Source organism: Pelecanus crispus, chromosome 7 (genome assembly GCF_030463565.1).
Source record: "Pelecanus crispus isolate bPelCri1 chromosome 7, bPelCri1.pri, whole genome shotgun sequence".
Lineage (NCBI taxonomy): Eukaryota > Metazoa > Chordata > Aves > Pelecaniformes > Pelecanidae > Pelecanus > Pelecanus crispus.
In genome coordinates this window covers 32,676,575-32,699,112 of record NC_134649.1, presented here as the reverse complement: position 1 = coordinate 32,699,112, position 22,538 = coordinate 32,676,575, and the positions used below count along the sequence as shown (strand labels likewise).

Genomic DNA, 22,538 nt, shown 5'->3' with positions numbered 1-22,538 from the left:
AAAAAAAAAAAAAAGGAAAAAAGGAAAAAGAAAGAAACTTCTGTGGCCGATAGCTTATCGGGAGGAAATCCAAATGTCACATTAGTTGAGAAAGTTGGAAGATTAAATTTTCCAACACCCTTCATCTGCTGCTGACATTTAGGGGCTTTTTTCTCCCTCCTCCCTCTCCTCGCTGCATCTCCTGAGCAGGGTGAGCAGTGAGCGGGCAGCCCCAGCCTGCGGCCGGGACCGGCGCTGCGCTCTCCCCTGCACCAGAGGCTGCAGAGGCTGGAGCACAGCCTCCCGCCACCAGCCCCTCTGCTCTCACCCCTCCCCAGGGACCTTGAGTAGGAGGGTGGGTGCTGGAGGGCTGACCTTGGGGTGAGAAGTACCTTCACCTGCAAACTGCGTGCCTACGGAGGAGAAGCGATGATGTTCGGTTCAGAGGGGGACAAAATGACACGATCCCGCTTCTCCCCATTGCATCAGCCCTGAGTCCTGCAGAGAGGACAGGGACAAAGACCAGGGCTTGCACAGATGTCCCCAGGGGTGGATGCCAGGCCCTGATGGATGCTGTACTGCCACCAGGTACACCTCTCCAACCACAGTAGGAGCAGCAACAGCAAAATCTCTCGTCTGCCAGTTTACAGCCTGGGAATCAACAGCTCCTGGCTGATGAGAAGCAGAAAATGAAGCCTGTAACGTGGTCCTCAAGCCAGGACCTGGGCATGGCTCCATCAGCTCCCACCAGAGAACGGCACATCCCAGGGGATTTTGGCCTTAGCTGTGACTTAAGCATCATCCCCTGCCATAAACACAGTACTAAAGATGAAAATCACCTTATTTCTGCGTTGTTCTGCCTCTGATACCCAACTGAGAGCATCTGCTGATTTGAACACTTCTCCCTGGCTAAACCCCATAGCCCTTGCTAGTTGGGAAAGGTGAAAACTTCACTTATGCAAACATTTTGAGAGCCTTGGAGACCCCTAGGAAAATTTTATGATGTTCCCATTTGTTAAAAACCACTTGGAAATCCAAAATCTGTTTAGGAAGATAGTGGAGCTGCGGTGCAAGCAAAATGAATAGGAAGCTCATTTCTTTCTCGCTGTAGTTAAAGCCAGCGTAAGGCTTGTGAATAAGCCCCAGTTATGTTGAATAGGTATTGTCCATCAGAACTAACTCCATATCAGCTAGATCCTGCTCAATTTAAATATAAAAATTGAAGCTAAATAAAGAAAAGATGGAAAGAGCGCTATTTAGTTCCATTCAGACCTTCGGGTATCATCTCCCTCCTTTTTTATTTCAGCATTACCTTTTCTCTCCATTATTCTTGCTGGAATTAAATTTGCTGGGATTTCACTTGGAAGCAGCAACAGCACTGATAGGGAAGCGCCCTCCCTGCTGAACCCACAAACCTCAGCAAGAGGACACCCCCAATTTTGCCTGATTTTTCCCCAGAGAAGGACTGAAGTCGGTGTGGCCGATGATGGCTTTGCAAGGCTGTTCCCCCCCGATGACACATCACCTCCCCTGGGGAGGGGCCAGGGGCTGGGGAGCCGAGCCCTGTGGTCCCCAGGAACACCATGCCACGCTGCAGTGCGCCGTTTCTCCCCGGTGCCCCGTGTGCTGGGAGCACTCGGTGGGCGCAGCTCCAAGGTCGAGATGCCTCCTATTTCCTAATCCTGCCTAATGTAACGGGGGATGCTCTCCTTGCTTGCAGAAATGGCTAATCCCAAAGCTAACAGCCATGAGTTGCCAGCTCAGATCGCCACTGCTGACACCAGCTGGGTGTGGGCAGCTGGGACTGGGCAGGGTAACACCAGGTATGGGGATGTCCAGCTCCCCTGTCCCCTGCCCCATGGCAGTGATGGCAAAAGCCCTGCCCAGCCTGATGGATGTATCAGGCCTTCTCCTCGGCCCCCCTGCCAGGGAGCTGCCCTGCTCCCTGGGCTGTCTCCCCCAGCCTCAACCACCAGCCAGTTTTTCCTCTGCTTCTATCCAAAATCCTCTTTAATGCATTTTAAGCCCATTAGCTCCATCCTCTCCGGAGCAGCCATGGAGAGCAGGATCCTCCAATCCCTCTTCAGGCAGCTTCCCCCAGGCTGGGGAGGGACAGGAGACATCCCTGGCTCCGAATGAGCAGGACCCTGAGCAGAGAGACCTGCCCAGGAAAGCAAGCGCCCTCCCCTTTGGTCGCAGCATTTGCCTGACCTCTCCCTTCCGCCTCCTAGACTCTCTGCAGCTCCAACTTCCCCTGCTAAGAACTCCTGCCGTCACCGCCTGGGCACAATGGCACTGGTGCCTTGACAGTAACTCTAGTTTGAAGGCATCCATCCTCTGCTCCAGCCTGCTCTGGCTCTGCTCTGGGGCACCACCTCCAAGGTGGGGTGAGCGGAGAGCCGGAGCTCAGTGCAGGGTACATCGCCCGAGCTGGTGGGACCCCATGAAGCCCAGATCCTCCCCTCCGTGCTGCACAGAGCCTTCCGAAGGCTCATGGGGTCACCCCAGTGTTATTGTCAGATGAGGCCGTGTGGTTTGCAAGCAGCTTGCTGCCAACGCTACGTGCTGCCTCTCCTCCCCTCCCACTGTAGTACTGTCCCCTCAATGGCACATCTACTGTGGCTCTGCCTTGGGCAAGGACTGGTCCCGGGGCACTGTGCTGGCTGGGGTTGCCCCCAGGCCCCCACCCCACTGTCTGGGGCTCCCGGCCAGCTCCGAGGACACCGCGACGCACCCGCTCCCCAGCGTCCCTGCACTGAGAGCATCACCAACCCAGCGAGCCCCTCTTTCAGAAGGATCCCGTGGCATGGCATGATGTAGGAGCTGGGCGACCTGTGACCTGTCAGAAAAGCGGGGTGCCGTGGGGCAGCAGCCATTGCCAGCGGAGCACCCTGTGCCCGCGGCGTGGCACCTGAGTGCCGGCACCGGCACCACGTGAGGAGCCAGCAAATGCCAGTCCCCTCGGGAGTGCTGGGAGAGCGGAGTTGTCGGGTCTGTATTTAAAGCACTGATTGCCAGAAATCACAGGACGGCTGTGCTGGGAGGGGGGCAGAGAATTAGATTCAGTCTCTAATTAAAGGTTTGCTCTTCATTTGAATTTCAGATGCCAGCTTTAATTTTAGAAACTTTTGCAGGCAGCAGAGCGACCTGCCCACCTGGCTGCTGCCATGCCCGGTGCCGGCGGACAGATGCCACCACAGCTTGGCTGGGGGGACACGGCTGCTCACCGGGCACTCGCTGCCCACTGCAGAGTCTTGTTATGCCGGCTGTAATGAATGCTGTGCCATGCCCCCCACGTACGGTGCTGGGACAGCCCCGGCAAGGGGCTCAGCACCAGGCCGGGGTGGTGGCTGTGGCAGCGGTGCAGCAGGGATGGTACTCACGTATTCAGTGTCGGCCTTGGAGTCATAGTACTCGATGTCTTCCTCCTGCAGAGAAAAGGGAGAGCTGAGTTAGTGCCGGGCAGGGACAGGGATGGCAGAGGGGTCCCTCCCCCTTACTCGTCCCCTTGGCACCTCCGTCATGCTGCTGGGAGCCACCACATCACTGGGGACTGAGCCCTGCACACCCTACGCTGTCCCTGGGACATGGTCGTAACCCCACATCCCTCTCATCCGCCCTCCAAGGACCAGCCATCGCCTGCCACACTTCCCTCCGCTCACAGCTGCTGCCGAGCCGCAGCAGCACGGGGCCACGCACAGCCTCTGCTGCGGCCAAACTGCCCCACGACAGCACCACTGGCCTGACCGCGGCCTCGGTGCTGCCACCGGGTGCAAGGCTGCACCGTGTCCCTGCACCCAGGATGCTTTGGTCCTGCTGCAAGCATTGGGAGCCGCAGGAGAGCCAGGCAGGGGCAGCGTCGCAGGCAGCAGTCCCACAGCCGGCAGAGCTCCCTCCCAGCGCGGCAGAAACAGTGAGAAGAGCGTCCTCGCTTCTGTGGAGAAACGCGTGTCCTTAATTTGGGGTATTTAGAGCCTATTTAGGCAGAAAGGTCTGCTCGGATTCCTCTTCCCTGTGCGTCAGGACACGAGGCAGCTGATAAAATTCCTAAAGAGGCAATTCAGAGAGCAGCAATGCTGTCACAACAGCGTTTCGTGTGCCATCAGAAGGGGTAATTAAAGGGCACTTGGAGACTCTGCTCTGCGTGCCGGGATGCGAGCGCGAAGCAGGCGCACCGGCAGCCGTCGCGGCGCTAACATGTCTGCCAGTCAATCAGCCGTCAGCAGCCGCCGCGCAAACCAGCCTTCCTCCCCGCATGCACAGGCAGCGCTTTGGGATGATTATTGCTGTTATTATTTAACGAGGAAAGTGATCTGGACCCAGAACAGAAACCCAGCCAAAACCTTAACGATGCTGACTGCATCCTCATCTTCCCTGCTCCTGCTCTGCTTCTGCCTCTGCGGCACCCAGCCTGGCCACGGGCTGGTGCCGGTGGCACCATGACACCCAGCCTGGCCCGGCCATGGGCTTGTGCTGGTGGCACCGCGATACCCAGCCTGGACTGGCCACAGGCTTGTGCCATGGCTGGTGGCACTATGACTCCCAGCCCAGCCTGGCCGCGAGCTTGTGCTGGGGAAAGGGACTGGCAGGTCCGAGCAGCTCACCAGGCAGCCGACACCACCCACTCCACCGTCCCGGCCCCACTGGGAGCTGGCAGTCACCAACCCCTCGCTGGCGTTATCCTCTAGCACAAACCTGCTCCCTAGAGCAGTTTGCTGCTGCTTCCCCAGGGCTGTTAAGGCACAAGACCACCAAGAGGTGGAAAAGCCCCTGGAGCGGTGATGCTGCTCTCTTGGGGGCACCACTGGCAGGGGGACCCTGGCAGGCGGCGTGGCCCGTGTTCCTCCGGGATGGGGACTGCAAAGTGCGGTTTCAGCATCCTCCAGGGCAGAGGGGCCAGTCCCCGCTGCGGGCTCTGTGACTCGAATCACAGCAATAAGGCAGCACTGAGAGGGGGGAAGTGAAAAAAACCAACGCAGCATCTTCCAATTTCTGCTATTAAAAAGCCTAGTCATTAAGGGAATGTACTTATTAATTATCTGTGATTTGTTGTGAAATGCTGAGGGGTTTACAACAACAAGAAAAGGGAAAAAAAAAATTAATTTCTCTTTGGATGCCCTCCCTGCGCTGCTCCCGGCCCCATGCACACCCCTGCCCCTCACCAGTGCTGCCGTCTCCCCGGGTCCACGGCCATCTGCACTTCCTAATTAAAGGAACCCCCGGGAGACCCGTAACACAAACGAGCTAATTTCATGTTTAATGATCTTTAATCAGAAGTGAGTGTGACTAACAACAGCCATCCAGAAGGTGCTTTGTTATTCATTTTATCTTCCATCGGCTCCTCCAAAAAGCTTGAATCCCCTCTGACACGTGGTGGCCCCGCTCACGCAGTGGGAGAGAGGGTGGCAAGGTGATGCTCGTGTAGGAGAGCTGGGCCCCTGGTCCTGATTTCATCTGCTCCAGCACTCCCACGGCATGGCATGGCACAGCACAGGGAGCAGACCTCCTGGAAGGATGTCTCTCCCACTGGTTTCCCTAGGGATCACAGAGCCCTTGCCATGCACTTTTTCAAGCCCTGACAACCCCAGGAGCAGCCGGGTGAGATCTTGGTCCCCCTCATACCACCGCTGAGGTTTGCACACGTAAGACGGCATGTGTGGGATGGCCAGCGTCACCACAGCCCTGGCTCCAGGACATGCCCTGATGCTGGGCTCCGCTCTCCTCGCCACGATCCCACTGATGCTGCGGGGCTTGTGGGGTGCAAGAGAGCCCGCGGGAGCTGGCAGGGCATCTGCATCCCTGGCATCCAGAGGCCAGTGGAGCCGGTGGGAATTTATTCCAGGAAGGAGGGACAGAGCCCTCAGAGACCCTCCAGGGAGATGCCAGGGGCCTCCTGAGAGGCAACAAGGGGCCTACAATTTCCTCTCCCTAATATTTGCTTTTTAAACCATGCTTGCCTTCTTCATGTAATCCTCTCCTCCTCCTCCTCCAGTCCATGTTAAAACAAGTGCCTGGTCTGTGTAAATAGCACTGATATTTCTAGAGCCTTTCAGAATAAATACCAATAACGAAAACAAGGAGGTGAAGATGTTGAGGGATTTCAGGGCAAAACACTGCCCCGTCTCTTGCAAACGAGCCTGCAAAAAGCATTCGCCAGTTTGCACTGAAGGGGAGGCGGATGCTGGGTAGCTGTTCCTCAATGATGTGTCAACCGCTGCCCATTTTCTCACACCGTAATTGCCAAACGGCATCTGTGTAATGGCACTGCAAGCACCATGTCGCTAGTGGGTAAGCACAGCATTATTTCAGTCTTCTAAACCCTCAGTGCAAGTTATGGGGAAACAACTTTAGGAGTTAAGTGCAATTGCAGACTAATCTGCAAACGCTGCTGAAGCCATCATCCAGGCTTCTCTGGCAAAGCCACTGAGTAACCACCGTGCCTGCACCAAACCCCTGTGGTTCGGTGTCACCGGGCAGCCCCCGGCCAGGGCTTGACCCAGGCAGGACCTCCTGCACGGGGCTCCAGGGATGCCGCGCACCAGAGCCTCCCTGGGGACCCTACGTCCTGCTTGTCCCCCTTGAGCCCTCCGTAACAGTCCCGTGCTCCAGTCCTTTGCTGATTTTACACCAAAATGCCAAGCAAAAAGCTAATTAATGAAAACAGGCTGTGAGCTTCTGGAGAGCTGCAAGCTGGAGCCTTGCCAGCTCAGGGGAGGACCCTGCTTTGGCATGGGCACTCCCTGGCCCACGCACCCAGCAGACCAGGTTTGAACCAAAGCCCATGACAAGGAGGGGCACAGGGGGGTCTTGGGTTGGCGGTGAGGGGCACTCCTCCCTGCACAGCCTTCTCCAAGAGCATTCACACAGGTCTTTTTTCACCTAAAACAATTACAGCAATTAAAAATAACATTAGAAGGGTCAGTGCTCTGCTACCTCGCTGCAGCCCGGCAATGTCAGGATGGAGGGGTGCTAGTCCAAACCTCCAAGTCAGCGACCTAATGAAGTGGCAATCAAACTACATCACGCACACAGCTGCCACTGACCCAAAAAAGCCTTGGAAGGAGCTGCTGGTGGCACATCAGCTCCTCGCTCCAGCCCATCCAGCCGGAGCATGCAGCCAGCAGGGATGCAGCAGAGGGGCCACAGCTTGCTCTCCCCCTACAGCTTTTCCATAAGATCACCTGTGCTGGCTAATCCTTCTCCTGCAGATCTGTTGTCCTCTGCAGGATCACTCACTGCCATCTTGTAAGGGTCACCCTGCTGATCACAGGCCCTGGGGATGCTGTGGCTCCTTGGGGTGATTTTGCAGGTAGCTTCTGCTGCATCGCCTTCATTTTGGTCCATCTCAGCCCTCCGGCTGTGGGTTTCATTTCTCCGAGCAGCATGGGTGACCCCTGCAGTCAGGAAATCTCTTTCAAGATTTAATGGGCTCTGGAAGAGCCAAATCCTGCAGCAGTTTGCCTTCCAGGCAGTTAGGAGGAACTCGGAGGGTGGTGGGGAAGACAAGCTGAATCCCAAGCTGGCACCTGCCTGTTTCCCAGCTGCTGGATGGGGCCGGTGGCGGGCCAGCATCCCAGCCCAAGGCATGCCGATGTGGGGATGAGCCAGGCGACTGGGATCTGTGCCTGAGCAATTCAGCAGGTGGGGACAGCAAACAGGAGCTGCTGCACCCGCACAGTGCTAGTGGCTCTGCTCACCAGCAGCTCTGTCCTCTGCCATCAGCACTTATAATAGGCAGCGAATATTTAGGGAATTCTTCATGTCCCTGAACCATTAAGCACACAGAAATAGCAACAGATTTTGCTTATAGTTGCACCTTTCCTATAGAAGATAGCTTGCAGCATGTCACGCAGCTCCCATCATGCCTGCAGCACCCACAGCCTTGTGTCTGCATTAAGGGCCGGGTGGCAGCAGCGGACGAGCAGGGGGACACGGCGCGTTCCCACCGCGGCATCGCCCCTGCCAAGCCCAGCCGCGTTGGGTGGGGCAGGATGGAACTGGCCGATGGCCGTGCCTGGGGACGGGTCCGTGCTGGCCAGTTTGCTCCAGCTGGCAGCTGGGGCTGGAGGTCCCAACTAGGTGAGGTCTCACCCCAAGGTCTCCCAGTCCTGCCAGCGGCACAGCAGCCTTCTCGGCTGTGTAACAAGGCAAAGAAAGTGTTACTGCAACAGCTGCCACAGGGCGGTGTGAGGGCCACAGCCAGGGACAGGCTCCCAAAAGGACCGGAAGAATTCCTGGGAGAAATTCCTACCTGCAATCTCAGCCACGCCTGGCTCTGGGCATCATGAAAAACACTGGCAGCGGCTGGTAGGGGCTGAGCCTTTTATTTCCACTGGGCTAGAGCTATCCTTGTCCATAGGCGTCATGATGAATCCTTCTCCAGTCCCCAGAAAGAAGAAAATATTCACAGCCCCAGCCATCTTGGGCTGTCGGATGGACCAAGGACCGATCTGGCGGGGACCATGACTCTCCTGCAGCCCTCGCCATGCGAGTCGTTTCGCATCCTATCCAGCAGCAGAGACTGTACGCATTACGGAGGACAGGTGGAAACAGTCATCATAATCTGCCTCGGCATCTTTTTTTTTTTAAAAGCAATTTCCTCCCTCTGCCTCTCTGACAGAGCTGGGGAAATATTTAAGTGACCCGTCAACAGTTTTTTCATCTCCCTGAGAAGATGTTTTATCTGATCACGCCTCGCTAGCTATTCTTCTTTACACGGCATTTCCCGTCTGATCCCACTCCTTCGAGCCTGCCTCGAACAAGACGCGGTCGCCTCTCCCCTCCGCTGCACCTGGGTACCACGGGGATGCCAGCACCCATGCAGAGCCGGTGGGTGCCGGGGACCCCCTGCCCTGACAGTGGCGGGATGAGATGGGATGGCAACACCGGGAGGAAAGCCAGCAGCCCACACACCAAACCATCACACCCATGGGACCACCACGGGTGGCCCAGCCATCTTGCAGAGCAGGGGACCAGGGGAGCTCCCTTGAGCCCCGTCCTTTGCTTTAAGAGGGAACAGCATTGACACGGGGTTTTTGTGAATGATTTTCTTGTTCTGCGTTTTGGCCAGAACGGCTCTACAGCAAGGTTGGTGCTTTAACACAGTAATTCTCCGAGCGTAATGAAAGCTGACATTATATCAAACACAATAAAGACTCTCAGTTGATGGAGATCATTCCTGAACACACAAACCCATTAAACTGAAAAAAAAAAATATCAATTCTACACACTCGCCAGCCAAAAGAAAATGTGATTTGTTATCTAAAAGAGGGTTATAAACACAGCTTCAATGCACTTTCTGTGCTGTAATGAAAACTGGGTTTGAAATGGCAAGACGACTGCAAATTAGAGTATTTGATTTTATTTTCTAACTTTTTAGGTAAACCTTCTACAAGGGCAAGTGCAAGGTTACAGCGACGATCTTTCTGTTCTTGGCCGATAAGTAGGATCTGTAATTAAAGGAGGAGAAAAATGAAACGGGGATAAGGAACTGGCATTTGCCCTTCTAACACTGCTTTGAACACAAAGCCCTGCCTGCATCGCCACGGCAAACCCACAGGAACAGCCGCGGACACCCACGCGTGGCGTGGCACAGCCGCCGCTCCCACCACAGACGTGCGCCAGGTGCACCGCAGCGGTGCTGGATGGAGCAGCCGGTCGGCAGGGCCCCGCGCCCGGACGGATGCTGCGTCCAGGGCTGTACGGCCATGGAGGGGCATCCAGCCGTGCCACCACGTCCCCCTGCTTTATCCCTCACCTTTCTTGGGTAGCCGGGAGCGAAATCTCTGTTATTCCTCCTGTCCTTCCCCATTTGGCAAACAGCGATCCCGTTTTCCCCGGAGTTTCATTTCTAATGGAGCTTGAAATTATCTGGGCTTTGTTATTTGCTTGCGTGCTTGCAGGCGGGGGTTATGGATGGGGGCAGCGGCATGGGGCCGCCCGCACTCCCTCTGCTGCCTCCGTGCACACCACTGCACCCCAAAACCACCCATGCTGTGCCCAGCAGTTAAACCCCGACTCTTAGATCTGCAGCTCAATGTATAGCTATTTGTTTTTTCCAAGGAGAAAGGGCCTGCTGGGCTCTGACCCTTCAAACGTCCCTTTCCAGCACCCGAAAGGTGGGGAGAGGCGGGAGTAGGGGGGCAGCAGGCAGAGGAAGAGGGGAGCTTCCCAGTGTAGCGACGGAAAATGCAGCGAGGAAGAAGTGAGAGAAAAACAACAGTAATAAACATTTTATGAAGCAGAAAATGGCTTATAAAGAAGTCAACTTTTAAAGGCAATTTATATAATCCTGCCAAGCGCACATAAATGCAGGGATGGCTCTCTGCAGCGTTGGAGTGTCCCTTAAAGGGACAAATAGCTCCGGCAGGCCCAGCAGACCGACACGCAGTGACGATGATGCCCTGGGATGCGTTTTGTGGCTGGTGGCGCAGACCTGCGCCTTCGACAGCAGCCCCTGGGTCAGCGCAGCCCCTGCTCCCATGTACTGTGGGGGTGTGGGACACCCGAGACCCCCCTGATGGTGCTGGGACAGGGCTGAAGGTCTGGAAAAGAACCTAAGGCACTGGAAAACCCTGGAGGAAAGTGGAGCATGCGGGCGGAGAGGAGCTGGGAGAACACGGAGCTGGCTGGGATGCCCGATGGGCAGCATGGCAGCTTGTCAGCGAGGATGGATACAAAGGATGGCAGCAAAAAACTCAACATGACCTTCCAGTGTTTTTATAGGCACATTTTGCTGGCCTCTTGCCTGAGCAGGGTGGCAAACAGAGGATGGAAACCTGGTAAACAGCATCACGGTGTGGCTGCAACCCTGGCACCTCTACCTGCTGCTGGGGATGGTCTGCATGGGGGGCTCAGCACCGCTGCCACGGCTAGGGGACAGGGCTGGGGACATCCAGAGCAAGGGGACAGCCCTGATGTGCCGAGGGACAGACCCCCGTGGTTCTGCACAGGGTGGAGCCAGCCTGTCCCAGCAGACCCCTGCAGAGCCCTGGATGCAAGCCCAGAGGCCAGAAGCTTCTCACTGGGAAAACTGGTTGACCAGCCCACTGCAAACTGGGAGCTTTTTGTGGTCTTTTATCGTACCAGTGCCAGGCAGTCGCAATACCCTGTGGTGGGAGCCTGCCCAGTGGCAACGGGACACAGCTCTCACCTTTCCGGGGCTCTGCCAGCCTTCACTGGCAGGTGAACCTGCATCCCTGAGAGACCCTTGCTGTGCAGGTGGGGAAGGGCACGGCCTCTCCCCCCTCCAAATCACTGAGGGAGATACAATGGCCCCACACAGTAGCCTGCCCTGCTGTCCCCCCCGTCCCAGCCTACCGTACCACCCTGAGCTGCTACCCAGCCCTGGGGTGAAATGAGCTGGAGGGACAATGTGAGGGGTGCCCCAGATGCCACTGCATGGGTGACCTTGGGGCCAAGACTTCTTTCGGCCAAGGAAAGTGCTCCCTTGTCCAGGGGAGCTCTGGGGACACGTGGGGACACAGCCCCGTCTTAGCATGGCCGGGAGACATGGGTGGCCTGAGGATGGGCGAGGACAAGGAGAAGGCACGGGGCAGGACAGCGTGGGGCAGCGGGGAGTATTTGGGGAGCAGGGAAGCACTTTGCAAAGCTCCCTGAGGTGGGAGACCATACTCAACCCCTTCAGAAAGGCCAGCATGGCTGGCGTGCAGCTGGGAACACCAAAAAAAAGTGAGAAAAAAGAAACTTTCCCCATAGAGGTGGGTTGTGAGCGATTGCTGGCAGCAGCCTCTCAGCCGCTCATGCTCCTGCTCCTGTTTCATTTTCCCCCGGACTTCCATAGCAACCCATCTGCAGCGAGGTTTAATGGGGCTGCCATTAGCACTAGTGCAGCGCAAACACTCAGCATCTGCCGGCGCGCCTTCGGATGGAAACACAAAAATAACCGCGCTCGCTGCAATCTGTCATCAACTCCAGCGCGAGGTTAGGACGCGATACGCTGGGAGAGGAGGGGAGAGCTGCGGCCAGGAGAAACAAGCCACTTGGTGGGAAGGGAGGAGAGGAGGAGCTGGGGATGCTGCGTTGCCGCCTTCCCTGCCTGCTGCCTGTGCCAGCACCGGCAACAAGCCGGGGGCAGCAGCAGAGCCAGTGTCACTGGCGCTGGCATGCAGGTCTGACCGTGCCCTGCCATTTTATGGATGAAGAATGGCAAAAGGAGGTTCAACCCTGGCAGCGGGAGCCATTTACGCAGTTCTTCCGTCCCTCTGCTCTGCCAGGGAACCAGGGCTGAGGCAGGCAGGGCCTGGCAGGGCTGCCTGCTGCTGTGGGGAGCAAACGCCCAGCACCCCAGGTGCTGTGCGCAGATCCGGGCCAGTCCATCAAGAGTCCCAGCCGGGTCTGGGCTGTCCTGATAAAGCTGTGGCGAGCTCTGCAGTGACGCATCGCTGCACATTGTTTCTGGGTGATTCGCTCCTAATTACCTTGATTAAGTGGTTGCAAACAGTGCTATTTAAAATATTTTTTCTATGAAAGTGGGTTTCTGAAAGGTTTCTGCCATGAATGGCAAAATGAGCCAAGAGCTCCCCAGCGCCACAGCCTTCCCCGGCATGTTTTGTATCCTGACTGTTATCCCCCTAGCAGCAGAAGGCAGCTGGGTCTGGATGGCAAGGGAGCTCTTTGGGGCTGTGGAGGGGTCCTGCAGCAGAGGCCCCTGCAAGTGCAGCAGCTGCCCATCCCTGCAGCCCAGGGGGTGAGCAGAAGCACCGAGGACTGCTGCTGCAAAACAGAGGGACCTTGCTCCAGCTCTGCCCGCCCTGCCCGTGCCCTGGCCACAGGGCATCCACCCCTGGGTGCCAGCCCAGCGCAGGGTGAGTGGGGCCACCCACGATGCCCCTGGGGTGCCTATGGCCAAGCTTTGGGCGCCGCTTGGGGATGAGCTTCCCTGGGGCTCCTGACCCCCGAGGACACACAGGATCAGGCCAGCACTAGGGATGGAGATGAGAGCCCACGGAAGACACCTGCAGCTCCCCCGGTGCTGGTCCCAGCCTCCCCTGGGAGCCCTGAGCCCACATCCAAGGTGCTGATGAGGCACCGGTGTTGGCATCAGCTGGTGCCCACACCAAACCTCGTTATCCTCTTAACCTCCCCTCTACTGGCCCCCTGGAAAGAGGTGACAGTAATTCAGCAGCGCCCTGATGCAGAAAGGTGTTGGTGACCGCTGGAGCCAACGACAACTGTCTGCTGGATGGGAGGGCCAGCGAGACAGAGCGGCCTTAGCGAGGCTGCTTTTGCTAATGACGGGAAGACCCCTGCAAGCTCAGCCTCTCCAGGTACCTATGGGACACAGCTCCTGGGAGGACAAGAAGCAGCCCCAAGCATCCACCCACGCTGGCCACATGGTGAACGAAAGCCAAGCAGGTTGACACCTTGCCTTGTCTTCTCCTGCCTCTTCCACTCCACATCAAACCCCGGTGACCATCGCCAATGGCAGGAGGGTCTGCATGAATGGCATGTGGCTCCAGGTCCTCATCTCCTCTCCTCCCTGAGCGGATCGCCGTTGCAGAGAAATGCCCCCCAAAACACACCAGCAAGGCCCTGCAGCGGAGCTGTCCTTGGGCTGTCCTCTCAGTGACTGCAGGGGGTTCCCTGGGAACAGGCAGGATCTGGCCCCACCTGGAGGAAGGGGCTGGGTAGCTCAGGAGTATTTTTTTATTGTAAATTCCGTTTGCACTGGAAGGAAAACAATCTTTCCTTCCTTTTGTATCATTTTTATAATTTGAGAGCGTTTCCAGACAGAATCCTTCAGGTTCCCGCTGAGTGCTATCACTACCAGAATTACAAAGTCAAATGCAATCATTAAACCCGTATCTTTCCTCTCCCAGCCCAGATTGCTCCTTCCCCCAGAAACAGCCCCCACCGCCACTGCTGGCAGGTGCCGTGGACGAGCCACCGCTGCCCTCACCCCACACAAGACCCTGCTTGGCACCAAACCTGCCGGCTGCCAGAGGTGTTGGGGGGTAAGAGTCTCCCTGGCCCCAAAACCCTCAGTACGGAGCTGCCAGCTCGACCTTCACCTCCTGCCTTCTCCTTACGGTGTGTGCAGGCAGAGGCGAGGCTGGAAATGAGCTCAAAAATCACTTCATTTGCTCTCGTTAGTGCTGGCAGGCGGCGGTGCTGGGGCCGCCTGCATGCCGAGCAGCACAGCACGGCCAGCAGTAACTTGCAAGGGAGCCGAGAACACAAGCAACGAGGGAAGGAAGAGCCGAGGGATGGGAGCAGGGATGGGATGAGGAGCTGATTCCTGTGCCAGGAGTCATCCCCAAGGCCCGTGACTCCACAGAGCTCAGTGCCCAGGAGGGAAGGGGGTGGGAGTGGCCGGGGTGCACGCAGAGCCTTACCCGGATGTTGTCCTGCCAGTGGTGAGCCTTCTGAAACTTCTCTGCTGCGTTGGCAAGTCTCTGCAAAGCAAGCGAGAGAGAAGTGAGCCCGGGGAAAGCGAGAGGAGCCGGGCACTGCTCACATCAACCTGGGACCGTGGGTGCCATCCCTCTGTTTGGGGGATCCCCCAGGACCCTGCCACCCCTCCGCCGCACAGGCAGCGGGGCAGGAGGAGGGACCGCAGGCAGCAATGCCTGGAGAAGGATGGCCCCAGCCCAGGCAGCCAGTGTTTCTCTGCTCGCTGCTGCCTTTCCCAGAGCAAGCCAATGTCTCCAGAGGAACTGCTGCCACTTGAACTCAACCAGGGCTGAGCCATCGCAGCTTGGCAGCTCGTGGCATTACCGCCGGAGCCGGGCAGGCTCTCATTTGCAGCGCAGGGCAAGGACTGAACCCGGGTCCCTGCGCTGATGGCCCCCAGCTCTCTGCAGGGCAGGGCAGACCCTTCAAAAATGCTTCAAAAACCCCCTTGAAATGCCCCAGCGCTGGGGCCCAGAGGTGATTGGCTCTGCCCACCTGGATTAACCCCTTCACATTCTTGTGCCCTCCTTCACCCCATTGCATGCCCAGGGGCACCGGCTCAGTGGCACTAAGCCCGTCTGCAACACACCAGCACTCCCAGGGAGGTGGCGAGCGGGAGAGGAACCAGCTATGAGATGCAGCAGCTCTGCCTGCAATTGCTGCCTGCAGCGGGAGGCTCCACGGCTGAGCTGCTTGGCCAGGCCTCACCCAAGGCTGGGGCAGGCACAACCTTCTCCCACTAAAGTGCATGAGGCTTCAAAGGAGACAAAAGCATCTCCATCCTGACGGCTCTGAAGGCAGCAGGCAGTACGGGTGGGCTGCTGCCCATGCTGGGGTACCCAGAGGAACCAGGGCTTGCCAGGAGCAGGATGGGGTGATGCTCAGCACCGGGGCAGCCTCGCTGGGCTGGGGCTCAGCCGTGAGAGGCCTCACCAGCACAGGGTGCAGCAGGGCAGGGCTGGAGACCAGGCAGTCCCTGGCGTACTGGCAGTGCTGGGAAGAAGCTGCGACCTGGCCTTTAATAGAGCCAAAGGGGACAGACAGGGCAAGAGCTCCAGGCTTTCCAACAGGATCCACTCTGCATCACTAAGAAAATAAAGCCAAGAGCAAAATGAGCAACACAGACCTTTCCCTCTGTCCCCTGACCAGCCCCAGGCCCCCAGGGGTGCGGGCAGCTGCCTGCCAGGGCTGCACAACCTGACTGGCACCAAAGCCCAGCTGGAGGTAGCACTGTGTCCTGAGCCAGCCCGCAGAGCCCAGGGCCACCTGGATGCCTGGGTGCCAGGCACCCTCACCGCTCACAGGGGCACGGGGTTTATGTCTGCAGCCTCGCAGCACCCAGCGCAGCCCAACCGCTCCCCACCAGCCATCGGCTTTACAAGGCTCCCGGGGAATACATGTCACGGAGGTCTCAGCTTGGGGGGCTGAGCAGCTAATCTGTATGGGGTTAATTGGCCATGAGGCTTGTGAGGCTGTCGCAGCCCAGGAAGGCTCCCTAGTGAGTTAGTGGGAGACGCATCAAGCAAAGATGTGCCTTACAGCAGGCGCTGCTGCATCGCCTGCTCCTGGCTTCCCTGCATCCCCCAGCAGGATGGGACATGCTCTGCTCCACAAAAGTGATGCTGGCAGCCAGAGCATGGGGAAGGAGGGGAGCCCTGGCTGCTTCCATCCCCCTGAACTGGCTGGCAGGAGGAGGAAGGAGCACTAACGATGGGCTGACATCCTGGGCTAAACAACAACCCCAAATCACCACCTGGGCAGCACTGCAGAGATGCATGTAAGATTCCTAGTGCTATTGCACACCTGACTTTCACACTGTGAATAAATCCCAGAATGGAACAGCACTCCTGTGCTCAGTGGGGCCCTGGCATGCTGTCAGGAACCCACTGGGGCAGCAGTAAAGTCCAGCTACATCCCTGGGAATTTATTTCCCCAGGGCCTGGAGAGTGCCTGGCTATAAGTGCACACACACAGGAAAGGACGATCTCCAGAGAGGTGGGCAGGAGCCTTGGGTGCAGCCACATGTGCTGCAGCCACCACCCCTGCTCTCACCTTCCTCCAGTGCTCCCGTCAGCACGTGGGGATGCAAAATGCCTCAGCCCTTCTAAGCAGATGCTCGGGGGAAAGGAAGTCCTGAGGCTTCATGGTGTCTCCTCCATGTGCCCTGCTGCCTGCAGGAGAGTGGCAGCGCGGTGGGAGCAGGGCCACAACAGCGGGTGCTGTATTACCGGGAGCGTGGCAAAGCACAGGTACTAAAAGTAAGGTGATGAGCAGCGAAAGACATCATAGATCTGGCCCTCCCCAGCCAGAGAATTCAGCTTGTTCTTATCAGATGCAGGGAAACATGTATCCATCACTGCACGATCTTGGCACGCACTGGTCGAAACTTTACTGTTTAATCTTTTCTCTTTTTTTGATCTTGATTTCCAAATCAAAGTGCTTGCTTTCAATGGCCAGCATCCAAGGGGAAAGATCAGCTATCAGCTGAACATTGAAGCAAAATACCTATGGCTCCAGTGGCAGAGAGAAGAGAATGGGAGACAACGTGTGGCTAGACAGAAAAGCCAAGGAATGTTAATTTTCAGGGCAGTTTTGTGGGGGGCTCACCTGTGCAGCCACAGCCCTGCCTCCCCGGAGCCACTTAGAAAAACTGTAGCCCCAATTCCGCACCTCATTCCCCCAAGCTTTTGTGCTCTGTTTATATATCAAGATGGCTGATTAAAGGCGCGCATTTATTCTAAGTCACGTTTAAGGCAGCAGTGATGAAATATGCATTTTTCTATACTTGATAAGAGCGTGTTTGTTTATTATGGGCCAGGGTAAGATTTATGGACATCTTTAACTATTCATCGCCTTGCGTGAAGTGCCTGGAGGGTTGCAAATGGTGCAGTAAGGGACGGCTACACCCAGGAACAACACTTCGACAGAAGATATTTTTCCTCTGGAAAATGTCAATTCGTCAAAGTCAATCTGGACACAACTTTGTTTTTGATAAAAAAATAAATCCAGATGTTCTTGTTTGATAAATAGCACGTTGCAGGGATGGGGGAGCCCGCGGCAGGGTGGCACAGCCATAGCAGGGTGCTGTGCCAGCTCCTGGCGGATACCCACCATGGGAGAAATGCCCCAGAGCCTCCCAGCTGTTGCTTCTACAGCATTTTCCTCGCTGAAGACATTTTGATGACGTGTTGAGATGGGGACTGGGAGGAGAGAGGGACCGAGCAGGCAGCCAGCCATCCCTCCTCTGCAACAGGGGATCCTCTGCCCATCTCCATCCCTGCTGGGAGACACACTCGGAGTGATGCCATGCCTGGGGGTCCCGTGGGAGCAGCCCCATCCCATCCCTGGCTGGTGCTAGAGGGGAGCCCCAGCCAGACCCTGCCCAGAGACAGGCTGCTGGTATGAACGGGATGGGCGATCGCTGGATTTGGGATCCTCCAAAACAGTGGCAATGAGGATGGAGCCCCTGAGGGGGTTATTTGGGACAGCTTTGCTCACAAGCAGGACTTGGAGTTATGTTTTAGGGCTGGGAAGGTGCTGCTGCTCCAGCAAACCCCCCCAGCCATGTCTCCCCGGGGAAGGTGATGGTTCTGCCCAGAGCCACACATTGCTGCAGGACATCCCCATTAATGCCAAATGAGTTCATCATGAATAATGTTATCGTGATCGATACAGATCAAGGATTATTTCCAATCCTTAATAATGACTAAACCATTATTTTTTAAGTGTTACAGATCAATCAGTCCATCTCAAGGTGCACTGTGTGCAGGGACTGTGAGATGCCCGGGATGCAGGCAGCGCACTGGGGAGCTGGTAGGGGTCTCATGCCCATACGTGGCAGCCACCGAATCCTCCTGGGGGCTTTGGACCTGGGGTTGTCAATTGTGTGGTTCAAACAGTAAGAAAAATTAGAGGAATTACCAAAAATAAGGCATGGGTGTGAAATACCTGCAAATTTCCAGCAGGCTCTGGTGCAGGGACTGCCCTGGCCGTGGCACTTTAAGGAGCACGGCTCTTTTCCCCAGAAGTCACCGAGGGCTAAGGACAGGAGATTTAGAGGCTGGAAACACCAAATTGAAATGACTCCGCAGGTCATAAAAGGCCAGCAAGAGATTTGCAAGGGATTTGTGTCTGGAGATCCCAATGGCGGGGGTCTGCGAGGGGGAAGGTGCTGCGTGGGCTTTATCGCACCCCAGCCTCTTTTGTATTCCGCACAGCACTCCTCTCCACCTCGCTGCTCACCCAGGCAGATCCATCAGGAGCTGCCTGCTCAGTGTACTGGCTCGCCTGGGATTAAGGAGCCCTGGGGATGGCACGGAATCGGGATGGGCAGGAGGTGGCGAAGGCGGCACAGCCGGGTGCACCTTCCCTCCTGAAAGCCGCGTGGGAAAGAGGGTGGGTGACCTTCCGTCTGCCTAGAGGATGGGACCTCCAAACACACGTCTGCTGTGTTCCCCCCCTCTTTGCTCCAGGACCTCGCCACTCAGCCCCAATCACCCACAAGCTCATCCACCCCACCCTGAGCACGGCTCACCCACACGCGCTTGCCCACGGCAGCACCTTTCAGGGGGCAGCTGGTTTGATGCCCCAAAGCTGCTGGGAGCGAGGTGGTGGGAAACACTGAGCATCAGAGCTGGCGCAGGCAGGGACCACAACCTCCTCTCTAGGCAGAAGGGACCATCCCTGCTGTCAGCATCCCTGTTGTTTGATGGGCCAGCATGCAGAGGGACTGTCCCCGATGTAGCAAGCACCCAAGGGTGCTGCTGCCCCACCTCCTCCTCGTCACCCCTTCTCCCCCATCGCACACAGGGCTCTCCTGCTTTGCTCCCACAAAGTATTTTTGCACAGTGGCTTTCCAAGGGAAACTGGTCCAACGATTTACTAAATCTCTCTTCCCAGCCCCCACATGGCAGTAAGTATGCCGTGGCTGTTCCTGACTTGGTCAGATCAGTGCATTTCACTTGGGAGGCAGCAGAGCAGAGACCAGAGTGGCATGGGGAGGCCAAAGGCCAAGGCTGGATTTATAAAACAGGATTACGGCAAACACCCTGCAAGAGGAGACTGAGCAGCCCTGCGTAATGGCAGCAATGCCGCCCCTGTGTCCCAAGCCTCCCCATGGAAATAAAGCACCCCATGCCTGTGCCGATGCTGGAGGGATGCTCCTTGGGGAGCTTGGGATGGTGTCCCCAGCTTCTCCCCACAGCCGGTAAGGAGGGGCCCGGCAACGGCCTGGCACGCAGCAGCCGCTTGTGCCCAGGGATATTTGCTCCAAGGGAGAGCTGCTCCTGCTAAGCCTTCATTTAACTCCCCTCCGCGCGGCTGTTATCACCCTCATCTCAACGCCTCCCAGACGGCGTGAGGTGTATTAACCTCCCGCACCTGTGCACACAGCTGGAAGGAGAGATCTTTGCTGGAGATGAAACAGCCCTGCGCTACTGGGCCAGAAAGGTCCACACAGCATCTCATCGTCCCAGCCCTCCTCCCGAAGCGAGAAAACACTGGTAGAAGGTTAAGACAAGAAGGTGAAAAACAAACACACACAACAAAGCCAAGCAACCCAAAACCCGGGGCAGGAACCCAGGGAGTTGGTTTTGGAGTTCTTCCTCCTCCACAATGGAGGAATGAGGATGGCTCAAGCCCTCTCCTCTGGCACCAAGCCCCCCTCCATGAATGGGGCACCCTGAAAACGCATCTGTCACCATGGAGCATCCAGAAAGGCGAAAGCCCGTTCCACGTGCTTCACGCACCTCCATCCCGGTCTGCCTGCGTGCATCAGAGCAGAGGGCACCTTCTTGCTGTGCCACAGTCCCACCTCCTGCCACCAGCTCCGGGGTGCCCCCGCCCCGGCTCTCCCTCTCGTCCCCAGCCTGTCCTCTCCCCGTGCACCAAACTCACTGCATGCACACCCCTAAGCAAACCCTAACAGCACAGTGCACACGCCGCCATCAAAAAATGATCAACCAGTGACAAAAGATGACAACTCCCTTATATACACATAGGGAATATAAATCTTGAGTAAACACCGTAAAGCAGCAAAGCATCTCATCCTGTAATAATCTCTGAGACAGTTGATCCCAGGGCTCTTATTACCCCGGCAGCCGTCATCTGAAATCCAGTCAGCAGCGGGCTCAGTCATGGCTGAGTATTGATCAAGGAGGCAGCTTCAAACACACTGCAGTGTTTTTCTTTCAGAGCACTAACTTGTTTGTCAATAATTCCCTCGGCCGTGCGGAGGGAAAGGGGTGGCCAGAGCCTGTCTCTCCTCCCTGGGCACCGGGATCCAGCCCATCCCTGGGGGAGGATGGAGCTGGGGCAGGTGCTGGCTGCTAATGCTCTCCTGCCCATGGGAGGGCAAATGAAGCCCCAGGGAACAGTAAAGAGCAGGTGGTAAATCTTCCAAGGGCTTCCAGACCCTGGTGTTGTACCAGCTGATGCTTGCTGCTGGGGTCTGGCAGGGCGGTGAGCAGGGGACACCTCCGCAGCTCCAGCCTCACCAGCAGTGAAGGTTACAAGCACAAACCTGGAGCAAAATCAGAGCCAGAGCTGCTGCAGACCCCACGCAGGGCAGTGGCACAGCCAGCAGCCGGCCCTGGGAGGCTGGGGTGAGCCCTGCAGCCACAACTTTAATAATTTTACTGACCATCTCAGTAACTCAGAGCTCTGCAGGCCAGCAGTGCATGGCTCTTGTTCCCCTGCCAGCATCTCCCTCTGCTCCTCCTCCTCCAGAGCCACATTTTTTGCTGGTAAGAAACACCATCACCAGTCGCAACAACCACAAGGAGTGGAGGAGTGAAATATCCCAAGTGGATGGGCACCATGTGTTTGCAGAGGTGGGGAGGAAAGGGAGGGCACTGCTGCCCCGGGGGGTTTCTCCGACCCCAAAGTATGGCTCCAGCATCCAGAGCAGCTTAACTTCTTGCAAACAGAAGAGCACCAAGGGCAAAAGGACAGTGCAGGTAACCAGACATCCTACAGCATGCGCCTTGCCAGGTGCTCTCTTCAGCTCTTCTTCCCTTGGAGAAAAGCCCCTCGCCATTACCCTTCTCCCTGCATTTCTGCCCTCAATGAGGGCAGACATTTGCTTTCCAAAACTGCAAGCAGAGAGCAGCTCTGCCCCTGCTCCCCATTGCCCTGATTGTTCCCCAGGCGAGGAGGAGGAGGAGGGCAGGGGCACCGTACCCTGTGCCCCCACGGGGATGCCTGTCCCTAGGGACCAGCAACAGCAAAGCCTCAGCTCAGCTGCTCAGACCCTCCCCGGCTCCTGTTTTCACAAATACAAAGCCAAACAACCACTGCCCCCTCCCTCCTGGGGGAGAAAGGGGTGAACACGAGGGTGCAAGACCTGTTCCCAACTCACCAGCAGCAAGACAGAGACATGGGATGCAGGATGGAGAGATGGGGCCAGGTACAGGCAGGTGCAGGCAAGCTTGGCCTCTCTCGCCCCCGCTTCCCCTGCACGGAGCCAGCAGAGGGAGTTCAGCCGCACTGGCATCGCCGCTTCCCGCATCCTCCTGCCTTTCACCCTGGACATATGGCAGCAAAACCTGCTCCTGCGTTAGATATGCCTTTAAACCATACTGCTAAATGCCATCATGCTTAAGCCCTGCTGGAACGTGCTTCTGCCTGGCTCCAGGATGCAGTCAAGCCAGGCACACTTGCCTCCTCTGTTCAGGACCTGAGAAAAACCACTTTCCTCTGTCCCCTATGCCACACTATTTACAGTCACAATACCTTTCTGCACCTTCTACAGTTGATGGAGAAGAAAGCAGGGACCTCTGCTCCGAGATCCCAATATTCAGCCAGAGGAAGAGCTGAGCAAGAGGCTTCAGCTGCCCCATGGTGGCATGGCTCTCCGTGCTGTCCCTGCCCAGGGGCACCTGGGCTGCCCCCGGATAGCAGTGCGGGGCGGGAACGCTGCTTCGAATGGCTACACTCTGCTGTGCAGCTTGAGAAAGGCAGAGATGAGAACGTAGAGGACATTCCCCAGCAGGTCCAGTCCAAGCTAGGGCAAACACTGCAAGCCTCTGAGATAGGACAGATGATAACAGAGGATGTGCTCAGCCGGGCCAGTGCTCTGACAGCCAGCACTTGCTGTCCCTCAGCCGCAGGAGCAACCTCCTTGGGTCTCAGCCTGATCCAAACTC

The 22,538-nt window shown here is 56.9% G+C and overlaps 1 protein-coding gene across 1 annotated transcript in view; it reads right to left on the bottom strand.

Annotated features, from left to right (window-relative positions):
• Positions 1–22,538, bottom strand: part of CACNA2D2 (calcium voltage-gated channel auxiliary subunit alpha2delta 2) — a 226,430-nt gene that overhangs the window by 30,492 nt on the left and 173,400 nt on the right. Inside the window, exons 4-5 of the mRNA XM_075714722.1 lie at positions 14,337–14,396; positions 3,363–3,407 (exon numbers count right to left, since the gene is read on the bottom strand). Of these exons, the coding sequence (XP_075570837.1) occupies positions 3,363–3,407; positions 14,337–14,396 (105 nt within the window). The remainder of the gene's footprint in view (positions 1–3,362; positions 3,408–14,336; positions 14,397–22,538) is intronic.